The 12,870-nt window shown below is 32.8% G+C and overlaps 1 protein-coding gene across 1 annotated transcript in view; it reads right to left on the reverse strand.

Annotated features, from left to right (window-relative positions):
* Positions 1 to 12,870, reverse strand: part of LOC123249930 (phospholipid-transporting ATPase ABCA3-like) — a 306,282-nt gene that overhangs the window by 140,122 nt on the left and 153,290 nt on the right. The window contains exon 16 of the mRNA XM_044679017.1: positions 6,413 to 6,511. Within this exon, the coding sequence (XP_044534952.1) occupies positions 6,413 to 6,511 (99 nt within the window). The remainder of the gene's footprint in view (positions 1 to 6,412; positions 6,512 to 12,870) is intronic.

Raw genomic sequence — 12,870 nt, forward strand, 5'->3', positions numbered from 1 at the left:
TGGATATATGCCCAGTAATAGATCTCTGGTTAAAAAAGGATGGACATTTTAGTCTCTCAGTTTGCATAATTCCAAACTTCTTTCCAAAGTGGTTGTACCATCACCATTTCACAGCTCAACCAACAATATATATTAGTGTTCCTATTAAACCATAACTCCTCCAAAATTGACTATTGCCATTTTTGGTTATCTTTGCCAGTTTTCAGTGTTTGAAATGAAATCTTGGATTGTCTTGATTTGCATTTCTTATAATGATATGGAGCATTCTTTCATGTAAATACTTTGGTTCATCTAAGAATTGTTTTTCATATTCTTTGACCCACTTACCCATTTGGAAATAGGGGTGCATGGGGTTCAGGGAGGGCCAATTCTTCTGGTATAAGGCCTTGCAAGACCCTTTCCAAGGCTCCTTTGATGTTCACCTTTCACCCAAACCTTACTTGTAGTTTCAAGAAGCTGTAGAATGTACAGTGGTCACATCCCAGTAAAAAACCATCTCAGCAGACAGCCTTACCCAAATTGCAGGTAACTGATAGGCCTCAAACCCATCAGTGAGTTAACCCCTTAGCAAAAGAAGACATTCTTCAGGGAATGGATGGATGAGAACAATTTGTTTCAAATGCCACAAAGGCATCCTGGGCCATGGCCCCAGTTATTCTGACTTTTGTTTTGACACTGGATTTGGAGGACCCTGAAAGAGACTGATGACTTTGTGCAACTTTGCCACACTTAATTCTACTTCATGTGATAATAAAGACATCATCTCATGATGTCACTGGTCCACTTTGAAGCAAAGGATGAATAACAATTTAGGAATTATTAATATTAGTTAGGTGTGTGTACATGTTTATGTAGAGATATATACACACCTATACAAATGTATATACATGTGTGTATATATATATAAACATGCATATTCCATCTTTGCATACACATATACCTAAAGATATATGCATATATTTGTTAATTTATACATACACACAAATATTTAGGTTTCAGAGCTGTGAACTAAACAAAATGTAAATTCATCCTTTGTGTGTGTGTGTGTGTGTGTGTATTTATATATGTAAGTACATATATATATATATTATTTTATATATTTTAGATAACAACCCTTATCAAAGGAAATGATAGATTTTTCCCCTTTCAACTGCTTCCCTTCACATCCTAAGTGTGTATTAATTTTTGTCTCTGCAGAAGCTTCTCAGTGTATCTATTTTATCTTTTGTAATTGCCTCTGTATCTTGTTAGGTTAATAATAGATCTCTTATCCTTACCTGTGATCATGAGTTACATGATTTTAATTTTTTTAATTTCTAGATTTAAAAAAAAGTAAAACCTTTACTGTTAGGGTCACACATCCTTTTAAAATGTATTATAGAATGAAGTGGGAGAACCTCAATGAACTGATGCAGAATGAAATGAGCAGTACCAGGAGAACATTGTACAAAGAAAGTAAAACATTGTGGAACAATCTAATGGAATGGACTTTGCTACTAGTAGCAATACAACAAACCAGGACACTCCTGAAGGACTTATGGGAAAGAATGCTAGCCACATCAAGAAAAAGATCTTTGGGAGTAGAAATGCAAAAGAAAAACATATGATACCACTTATCACATGTACATATGGGTATATGATTTGGGGTTTAGGTTTTTAAAAAATCTATAATAAAATTAATAATATGGAAAGAGGTATCAAGTAATAACATTTATACAACTCAGTGAATTGCTTATCGGCTCTGGAAGGGGGGAAAGAAGAGGGAAGGGAAAGAAAATGAATCATGTAAAGATGGAAAAATATTTAAAAATAAAAATTTATATTAAAATTAATAAAATAAAATAAAATGTATTATAGAATGAATATGAGACAAGGTGTTGATATAAATGTAATTTCTGCAATCTTCCAATTTTTCAGCAGTTTTTATCAAATGAGGTTTTATTTTAAATAATTTAGTTTTTTCCATTTTGCCAAATGAGGGGTTATTTAGTTCTGTTGTTTCTGATTCCCTCTTGTCTAATCAGTTCCATTGATCTCTCTATTTTTTAATCAATACAAAATGGTTTTGATGACTATAATAAAGATTAAGATTTGGAAGTTCTATTTCTACTTTGTCCCTATCTCTTCATCATTTCTCTTGATATTCTAGATCTTTTGTATTAAAACCTCATGAATTTGCTATTTATCAAGTTTGATTAAATATCCCCTTGGTAATTTAATTGGAATAACACTAAAAGCATAAATTAATTGTGGTAGTAATTTCATTTTTATTATATTAGCATGGCCTAGCCATGAGCACTGAATATCTCTCCAGCTATTTAAGCTGTCTTTTTCTTTGAGGAACACTGAATAATCGAATCCATACATATCTTTGATGTATTTCAGTAAATCATTTCCATGTGTTTGTTGCATTCTGGAGTTATTTAGAATGAGATTTTCCTTTCTGTTATTGTTATCATATAGCAATGTTATTGCTTTTTTTTTTTTTTTTGATAACCTAAAACTTTGGTAAAGCTGTTGCCCTAAATATTCTCAGGTGATTTTCCAAGTATCCTATCATCAGCAGATAGAGATAGTTTCTTGCCTCTTTGCCTATATTTATGCTTTTAATTTCTTTTGCGTGGCTTATTGTTAACCAATTATGAGGTTCTGCATGTTCAGGGCAATTGAAATGCTGACTTTCCCTTGGTTTTGGTCTCCTGCCCTGTTTTATTTCACTGCAGGGTTTTTGTGAGTGATTTCAAGTTAGAAGTGAGGCCCTAACTATTCTTCCTCTCAGAACCCATACAGTTGTGTTTCTGGAATTTGTTCCTTGCTCCTTAAACAAATAGGGTCACTGATCTCTTTTGACTGGAACTGTACCTCCCTGTCCTTGAATTATTGCCTAGAACTGGGGCATGAACAGCAGAGCTGCCAGGTGGCATCTACTTCTGCTCCCAATACTGGTATAGGGTCCCCTGCATTTCTGCTTAGATGTTCAGTCTCCTTACTGGCCTTGGATACTGGACTGCTTTCCACTGCTTCATCCTCCTTCCGCCACATGGAAGAAAAGAATTTTCTTAAAATTAGAATTGTGCATATAGAAGTTAATGAATTCATGAGACATCAAGAAGAAAATGTGAAATACCTCACTGAAAAACAACTGACCTGGACAATAGATAAAGGAGAAATAATCAAAGAATCATTTGACTACCTAAAAGCCATGATTTTATTTTAAAAATTTTTTTAGCCATAGGAAAAAGTATTTATTGTATTCTTTTTTAAAGTTTTTATTTTGAATATTTTCCCATAGTTACATATTTCATGTTCTTTCCCTCTCCCCCAAACCCTACTAACTTGCCTTAGCTGATGCACAATTCCACTGGGTTTTACATGTATCATTGATCAAGACCAAATTCCATATTATTGATAGTTAGACTAGAGTTATCTTTTAGTGTCTACATCCTCAATAATATCCCCATCAGCCCATGTGTTCATGCAGTTGTTTTTCTTCTGTATTTCTCCTCCTACAGTTCTTCCTCTGAATGTGGCTAGTTTTCTTTCTCATAAGTCCCTCAGCCTTGCTCTGGATCCTTGCATTGCTGTTAGTAGAGAAGTCCGTTGTGTTCGGTTGTACCACAGTGTATCAGTCTCTGTGTACAATGTTCTTCTGGTTCTGTTCCTTTCATTCTGCATCAATTCCTGGAGGTCATTCCAGTTTGCATGCAATTCCTTCAGTTCTTTATTCCTTTGAGCACAATAGTATTCCATCACCAGCATATACCATGATTTGTTCAGCCATTCCCCAATAGAAGGACATTCTCTCATTTTCCAATTTTTTGCCACCACAAAGAGTACGGCTATAAATATTTTTGTACAAGTCTTTTTCCTTATTATCTCTTTGGAGTAAAACCCAACAATGGTATGGCTGGATCAAAGGGCAGGCATTCTTTTATAGCCCTTTGAGCATAGTTCCAAATTGCCAGCCAGAATGGTTAGATCAGTTCACAACTCCACCAACAATGCATTAATGTCCCAATTTTGCCACAACCCCTCCAGCATTCATTATTCTCCCCTTCTTTCATTTTGGCCAATCTGCTAGGTGTGAGGTGATACCTCAGAGTTGTTTTGATTTGCATTTCTCTAATTATTAGAGATTTAGAACACTTTCTCATGTGCTTATTGATACTTTTGATTTCTTTATCTGAAAATTGCCTATTCATGGCCCTTGCCCATTTATCGATTGGGGGATGAAAGCCATGATTTTAAAAAGAATCTAGACATCATCTTTTGAGAAATTAACAAGGGAAACTATCCTGATATTCTAGAACCACAGAGTTAAATATAAATTAATAGAATCCACTGATCACCTCCTGAAGGAAATCCCAAAATGAAAATTCACAAGAATATTATAGCCACATTGGAAAGCTCTGTGGTCAAGAACAAAATATTTCAAGCAGACAAAAAAAATAACAAAAAAACCCATTTCAAATATCATGGAGCTATAATTAGGATAACAAAAAATTTAACCATTTCTACATTAAAAGAACAGGGGCTTAAAATATGATATTCTAGAAGACAAAAGACCTAGGATTACAACTGCAAATCATTTAACCAGCAAAAATGAGTGTAATCCTTCAGGAGGAAAAAAAATGGATATTCACTAAAATAGAAGATCTTTACACATTCCTAATGAAAAGATCAGAGGAGCTGACTTTTTAATTGTAACCTTCAAATGGAAGACTTAAGAGACGCACAAGTGAAAGTAAAGGCAAACAAGAAAAAGAAAGTATTAGGGATTCTATCCTTGGATACTATCCTTTGACCTACTATTACAACACTACTAGGTCCGTTTCCCAAAGACATCAAAGAAAAGGGAAAAGGACCTATGTGTAAAAGTTATTTAATTTTTCCCCAATTACATGTAAAAACAGTTACCAACATTTTCCACAAAATTTGAGTCTTGAAAGTAATAAGAGACTAGGAGTTAGTTTTATGGAAAATGAATAAAATAAATAATTAGTTAATTTTGTTTTAAAAAGGAAAAAAAAGGTGAATTTACCACCAATGAAAAAGAAATTAAGGTGATCATTAGGAGCTATTTTGCCCAATTAAATGCCAATAAATCTGATGATCTAATTAAATTAGATAAATACTTACAAAAATATAAATTGCCCAGATTAACAGAAGAGGAAAGAGAATAATACTTAAACAACCCCATCTCAGAAAAAGAAATTGAAAAATAAATGCCCTAAAAAATCCCCAGGGCCAGATGAATTCACAAGTGAATTCTGTCAAACATTTAAAGAATAATTAATCCCAAGATTACATAAACCATTTTGGAAAATAGGCAAAGAAGAAGACCTACAAAATTCCTTTTATGACACAGATGTGGTGCTGATGCTTAAACCAGGAAGAGCAAAAACAAAGAAAAGTTTAGATAAATTTCCTTAATGAATATAGATGCAAAGATTTCAAAAAAAATTCCAGCAAGGAGGATCATTCACTATGACCAGGGAAGATTTATACCAGAAATGTAGGGCTGATCCAACATTAGGAAAACTATCAGCATAACTGACCATATCAATAATAAAACCAACAGAAGTCATATTATCTCAATAAATGCAGAAAAAGCTCTTGAAAAAAATACGACACCAATTCCTATTAACACTATTAAGCACATGAATAAATTAAGCTTTCCTCAAGATAATAAGTTGTATATATATAAAACCACCAGTATGCACTCTCTGTAATGGGGATAAAGTAGGAGCCCTCCCAATAAGACCAGGAGTGAAGGAAAGATGCTTATTATTACTACTATTATTTAATATTATACTTGAAATGGTAGCTTTAGCAATAACAGAAGAAATAGAAATAGAATTAAAATAAAGTAGGCACTGAGGAAACTAAACTATCACTCTTTGCAGTTGATATGATGGCATACTTAGAGAATCCCAGGGAATCAACTAAAATACTAGTTTGATGATGACTAATTAATGACTTCAGAAAAGTTGCAAGATATAAAATAAACTACATAAATCATTAGCATTTCTATATATTACCAACACAGTTCAGCAGCAAGAATTAGAAAGAAAATCCCATTTAAATTAACTCTAGATAATATAAAATACCTGGGGGTCTATATGCCAAGACAAACCCAGGAATTATATGAACACAACTACAAAACACTTTTTACACAAATAAAACCTCCCCATTATTCGAAGTAATAGTACTTCTGGGTGACACAAAGACCATGACCATTTCCAAGTATCTTTGTCTTTCAAAAAAAATTAATGTGAAATATTTATTACCTATGTAAAAATTCAATATTTTTACTTCTCTGGCCCAACATTGTCTGGCATTTGTTCACAAAATTACATATGATCCTAAGGGATAAAGGGATTTTTTTCCCCATGGAGTCATAATTACTTACCTAAGGAAGACTTCTTCCATAGTTGTGACAGACACTCCATAGCTGGCAATTCTCAGATCTTTTTGTTCTTCTTCTAGTCTAGTAAACAAAGCTTCAAACCTAGAAGTAGAAAAGAGATATAAAGAGAAATTGGCATTCTGAGTTGATTCACGTATTTTTTTGAGGTCTGAAATAATTTTCTTTTCCAAGGATGGGTAAAGATTGTTAGGATACCCCCCACTTTCTGAAAATTTGAGCTCAATAATGTGACTTGTCCTTAAAGACCACACCAGAATAATCTATCTCATTTCTATGCATTCTTTCTCAGTTTTCCTACCTAAACTATCCTTCCTTAGCTTGCTCCTATCTCCTGTTGCAATTTTGGTTTTTTAGTTCTCTCATGTCAAAAGCAGCTATCAACTCAAACTACCAAAACATTTAATATTTCTCAGATAATTTTTGTTTTAGAGTTAGATGTCTTCATCTGGGTAGAGTATTTTGTTATCGTATTCATATATTTCCTGTGTGTGTCTTGGCAAGTAGAATCCACCTTTATTTCCTATAGTCATGTTTTTTCTTTTCTTTTTAAAATTTTATTCATTTTTCAAAACTTTTTGATGGAAAATTTTGAGTTCTAAATTCTCTCCCCCTTCACCCACTGAGACAGAAAGCTCTATGACATAAATTATAATGTGAAATAATGCAAAACGTATTGCCACATTGAATATGTCACAAAAAATCAAGAATAATAAAGTGAAAAAATTATGCCTTAATTTGTACTCAGAGTTCATTGGTTCTCCCTCTAGTTGTGGATAGCATTTTTCACCATAAGAACTTTGGAATTGTCTTAGACCACTGTCATGGTCAGAGTAGCTAAATCCTCCATAGTTGATCATTATTACAATATTGCCATTATTGTGTACAATCACCTTCTGTTTTGGCTCACCTCACTTGATACAATTTCATATGCCTTCTCAGGTTTTTCTTAAATCATCCCCTTCATCATTTTTATATCATATTAATATTACCTTATAATCATATGCCACACCTTGTTTAACCATTCACCAGATGGTGGGCATCCCTTCAATTTCCAATTCATTGACACCACAAAAAAAAGAGTTGGCATAAATAACTTTGTACATATAGATTCTTTTCCTTTGATCTCTCTGGGATATTGTTATTGTTGTTGAGTCATTTCAAACTTGTTCAACAATTTATGACCCCATTTTTTTTTGGCAAAGATACTGAGGGTTTGCCATTTCTTTCTCGAGTTCACTTTATATAGGAAGAAATAAGTGAATTGGCCAGTCATACAGCTAGTATCTAAGGCTATATTTCAACTCAGATCTTCCTGACTCTGGACCCAGAACTCTATACACTGCACCACCTAGATCTGGTAGTGGTATTACTGTATCAAAGTGTATGCACAGTTTAAAGTCCTTTGGTTATACTTCCAAATTGCTTTCCAGAATGGTTGGATCAATTTACCACTCCACCAGCAGTGCATTAGTGTCCCAATTTTCCCACATCCCCTCCTGCATTGGTTCTTTTCCTTTAATGTCTTATTAGCCAATTTGATAGGTATAAGATGGTACCTCATGGTTGTTTTAATTTTCATTTTTAAAAATCAAGAATGATTTAGAGCATTTTATGTGATTATGTATAGCCGTAATTTCTTCATTTGAAAACTGCCTATTCATATCCTTTGACTATTTATCAGTTGTGGAATTATCTGTATCCTTATGAATTTGATTCTTTTCTCTAAGAACAAAAAAAGTCTGCTATAAAAGGAACAAAAGGTCAAGAATATCAAGATAACCATTTAAAAAATGGAAAGGAATCCTAACAGTACCAAATTTCAAACTATATTACAAAGCTAACATCATAAAAACAATTTGGAAATACATAATAAAATAGAAAGGATAATCAGTGGAGCAGATTAGATATTTTAAAAAAAGAACTAAATGACCACAATAAAGTTGCGTTTGATAAACCCAAATATCCTAGCTATTGGGGCAAGAACTCACATTTGACAAAAACTCTTGGGAAAATTAAATAATAATCTGGAAGAAACTAGATATAAGATAAGCTCAAAATAGATTCATGATTTAGACATCAAAAAAGATATAAGAAACTTGGTAGAGCATGAAAAAAATATCTATTAGATAGATCTATGGATACGGAAAGAGTTCATGGCCAAATGATGTAATAAGGATGAAAATAATTTAAAAAGATAATTTTAATTACATAAAATCAAAAGTTTTACACAAAATCAGAGCATCTAAAATTAGAATGGGAAGAAAAATCTTTGCAGCAAGTTTCTCTGATAAATTGCAATTTTAGGCTATATGTGAACTTAGTAACATTTACAAAATAAGGGTATTCCCCAAGTAATAAGTGGTCAAAGGATATGTATATGCAGTTTTTAGAGGAAGAAATAAAACTTATTTAGATGCTGTATATCATTATGATGTCAAACTCAAAAAAATAGAACCATATGAGCCACACAATGACTTAGAAAGCTACAAATTAATGTTATCTATGTTGTACTTATTTTTTAATTTTCAAAATTACACCTTAATCTGGTTTGAATTTTACTCCTGGGAGTGTTGAGATTATTAAGTCTGATACCTCTACCCTAAAAGTCACTAATAATTAGAGAAATACAACTTGAAATAACTGACACCACCTCAACATCAGCTATGCAAATATGAATGAAAAGGAAAATGACAAATTCTGGAGAGGATGTGGGAAGATTGGTACACTAATGCACTACTGATGGAGCTGTGAACTCATCTAACCAATCTGGAAAACAATTTCGAACTGTTTCAAAAGTTATTAAACTCTGCATAGCCTTTGGTCCAGAAATACATATATAATCCATAGAGAATAACAAATGAGAAAAAGGACCCTTGTGTGAAATGTGTGTGTGTGTGTGTATTATTGCTCTTTTTGTGCTGTCAAATAATTGAAAACTGGTAGGGTATATACATCAAATGGGAAAAAGGCTAAACAAATTAAGTTACAGGAAATGATGGAATACTATTGTACTATAAGAAATGATGAAGGGTATGATTTCAGAAAAACCTGGGAAAGCTTTATGAACCATCTGATGCAAAGTGAAGTAAGCAGAATTTAGTGAATAATATATACAATAGAAGTAATATCATAAAGACAATCAACTTTTAAAGACTTTATCAGAATCCCAAAGGGTTCAACATGAAACAAGCTATATACCTCACAAGAGAAAATGAATGAACCCAGAGTACAAATCAAAGCATATTTTCTTCTCTTTTTTTTAACATGGCTAATACAGAAATTTGTTTTGCATGACTATGCATACTTATAATGGATTTTATTTTGGAACTTAAAATAAAAATGAAATTTTAAATAATAAAAATGAGGTAAAATTTGTTAAATGGAAAAAATCCACAAAATATTTTTTCAGAAAATGTTTATTAAATGAAATTGCTTCAACTTGTATTATTTATTGCTAATAAATAAGGCAACTTCTTTTAACTAAAGCCTCTTTTGAAGTACTTTGGCATGTGATGGCCAGCATTTTTGCAATAAGATAGGAGTTCCATATGTTCTGTCCTATATAGTTATATAATTTTTTAAAGTAAAAACTAAATGTGTTTTTTTTATTAAAACTTGAAACAACTTGGAAAAACTGTAAGTAGCTCCTCAATGGTATTTTGTTTGTAAAAAAAACAACAACAAGTATACAATGTTTGTGAAATAGTAAAGTGTGTCCAGTTTAAATAAAAGGTCATATTTCAACAAGTACTTGTAAGACCTGATTTTCTCTTGACATCTGACTGAACTTGTTCAGTTTAGAATGCAATCTCCTACATTATAGCATTTTCATATAAACATTGTAATACTAATATTTTTTCTTCATAGGGCCTGCTTTTAAAAATGAACTAGAATTTATTAGGCAGTTACTATGTACTAGGCATTGTGAAAAGGCTTGGGAAGTCAAAAAAGGGGATAGGAAGAGTCACTTTTCTCAAGTTTACTAGGATTGGAAAATAACAAATCTTCCCTAATATCAGATTCCATGGCATATTGTACAAAGATAATTTAGCTTCTTTAACTATGTCTGTTGCTTTATCCACATGTTTATGCAAAATAAAAAGGTTTTAATTTCTCAAAAAAATGATGGAAAAGGTCTTTGGACATAAATGTAATACCTCCTGCCAAGCTGAACCATTTCATGCTTTTATGTAGACCATTAGAAAGCTACATCAGTAGCTGCAAGTAACACCAAAAATTTCCTGATGGAATAAGCCATTGTATGCTTAGTAGTTCTAAGAGAAATTTTATATAATACTAGCAACCTTTTTGATATCAGTCATGATATCTGAAAATGTTTTCTTTTTACTTAATAAAAAGCATCTAGTTTCTCTGGAAGAATTATTTTATCTAGCTAAAATATTCTTCAGATATACTTTCAAGATATTTTAATATAGAGATTTGTTGTATTCATTGTCAATTGGAGTGAATCACTAGGTTTATCTTTTTTGTTCACTTTGATTTGAATTCTATTTACACAGGAAAAAGTTAATGTAGCAATATAATAATCTAAAAAATATGGTGATTGATTTTTGTATCACTTCCCTTTATACATAACCCACCACTCCTTCTAACCTCCATGCTGTTACTCTCCTTACCAGTGGCATGTATTCTACAATTTGGAAAATTCTGAACCAAAGGCCAGAGACTCATATTATTCTTCCTTGCCTGATGTTTTGAATTAATGCTTTTTATCCTTTCTAACAGGCAACATTGAACTTGGCATTGATTAAAACATAGGTCAATATTGGTATCCATACTTTAAAAGTAGTTCCACATATATAGTCTTTGAATTTCTCAATGATAAGTCATTTCAAAGCAAAGAACTCCAGTTTGCATAAGGGATAAAAAATCTTATTAGCAAACAAAATAGGATTTTAGTGATTTCCAATGACTACTTGTCTATAGTACAATCTCCAGGCTTCTCAAACTAGCATCAGTATGCTGAACAAAAGACTTACTATAGGTCAACACTGGTAGATGGATGAGGAAGGGAACAGATTAAAAAATTTTTTTCATACATTTTACCTTAATGATTTTCAAATACTGTTAAAGGGGGTAAGATAACATTATGTTTTTTACCAACTACATATGCATAAGGGAGATCACTGAAAAATTTAGCAATGATAGCATAATTCTTCAGAAATTTCTAATAGCAAGGAAAACCTAGAAAAGTGCTTAGTTTATGAAAGTTGTTCAGATTGGGGAAAATGGCAATCTTCTTTAGATTAGTACTCACTCCTTGTCAAGTGTGTTGACATCTTTGAAAGAGCACCTACCTGAAAGGGGCACAAAAACACTTGAGAAAATATTACTTTTACAAAATTGACCAAAATGTAAATATGGTCAAAACCTCACTGAAGAAACTAATTCCTTAGAAATTAGAATTTAAAAAGTAGGAGTTAATGACTCCAACACCATAAGGCATCAAAAAACAAATTTAAAGGAAGGAAAAAAATAAAATTGCAAATTTTATTTTAGAAAAACAACTGGCCAAGTAAATAGCTCAAAGAGATATGATTTAAGAATTACATGACCAGTGGGCAGCTGGGTGGCTCAGTGGATTGAGAGCCAGGCCTAGAGATGAAAGGTCCTAGGTTCAAATCTGGCCTTAGACACTTCCTAGCTGTGTGACCCTGGGCAAGTCACTTAACCCCCATTGCCTAGCCCTAACCATTCTTCTGCCTTGTAACCAATACAGAGTATGGATTCCAAGATGGAAAGTAAGGGTTAAAAAAAAGAATTATTGACCACATAAAGCCATGATCAAAAAAAAATGCTAAGACATATATTCCAAAAATTTATAAAGGAAAACTGCACCAAGTGGAAGGCAAAATAGAAATTTAAATAACCATTTCTGAAAGAGATCCCCAAATAAAAACTCACAGGAATATTATGGTCACATTCCAGAGCTCCCATGTCAAGGAGAAAACATTGCAATCAGGCAAAAAGAAAGAATTCAGGCAGAGCCAAGTCAATGGAAAAAGTACACAGGACCCACCTGATCTCTACCAAATTACACTCCAAAAAACTATTACATAATCTCTTAAAACAAATTCTAGAGCAGTATAACCTACAAAAAGAGGTGGTGAAATAATTTGCAGCCCCAAACAACGTAAAAGACCTATACAAATTATTGGTCTACCAGAGTAGAAGTGGAGCACAAAGCAATGTACTAAGGAAGGCCCCACTGCAGTGACAGGTCTTGGAGGTAGCTCAATTGGCATGAAAGGTTTCTGGAGTTCTCAGCCACACATATAAGATGTCACAGATGTTACATCATATCCCCTGGCATCTGCCAGAGCAAAAACGAGCAATGTTGCCAAAGAGGGAGGAACTAGGAGGGCATATAAGGCCAGTAAGGGGAAGAACAAGGGATTTTACTTTTGCCCTTTGAACTG

This window comes from Gracilinanus agilis, chromosome 1 (genome assembly GCF_016433145.1).
Source record: "Gracilinanus agilis isolate LMUSP501 chromosome 1, AgileGrace, whole genome shotgun sequence".
NCBI lineage: Eukaryota > Metazoa > Chordata > Mammalia > Didelphimorphia > Didelphidae > Gracilinanus > Gracilinanus agilis.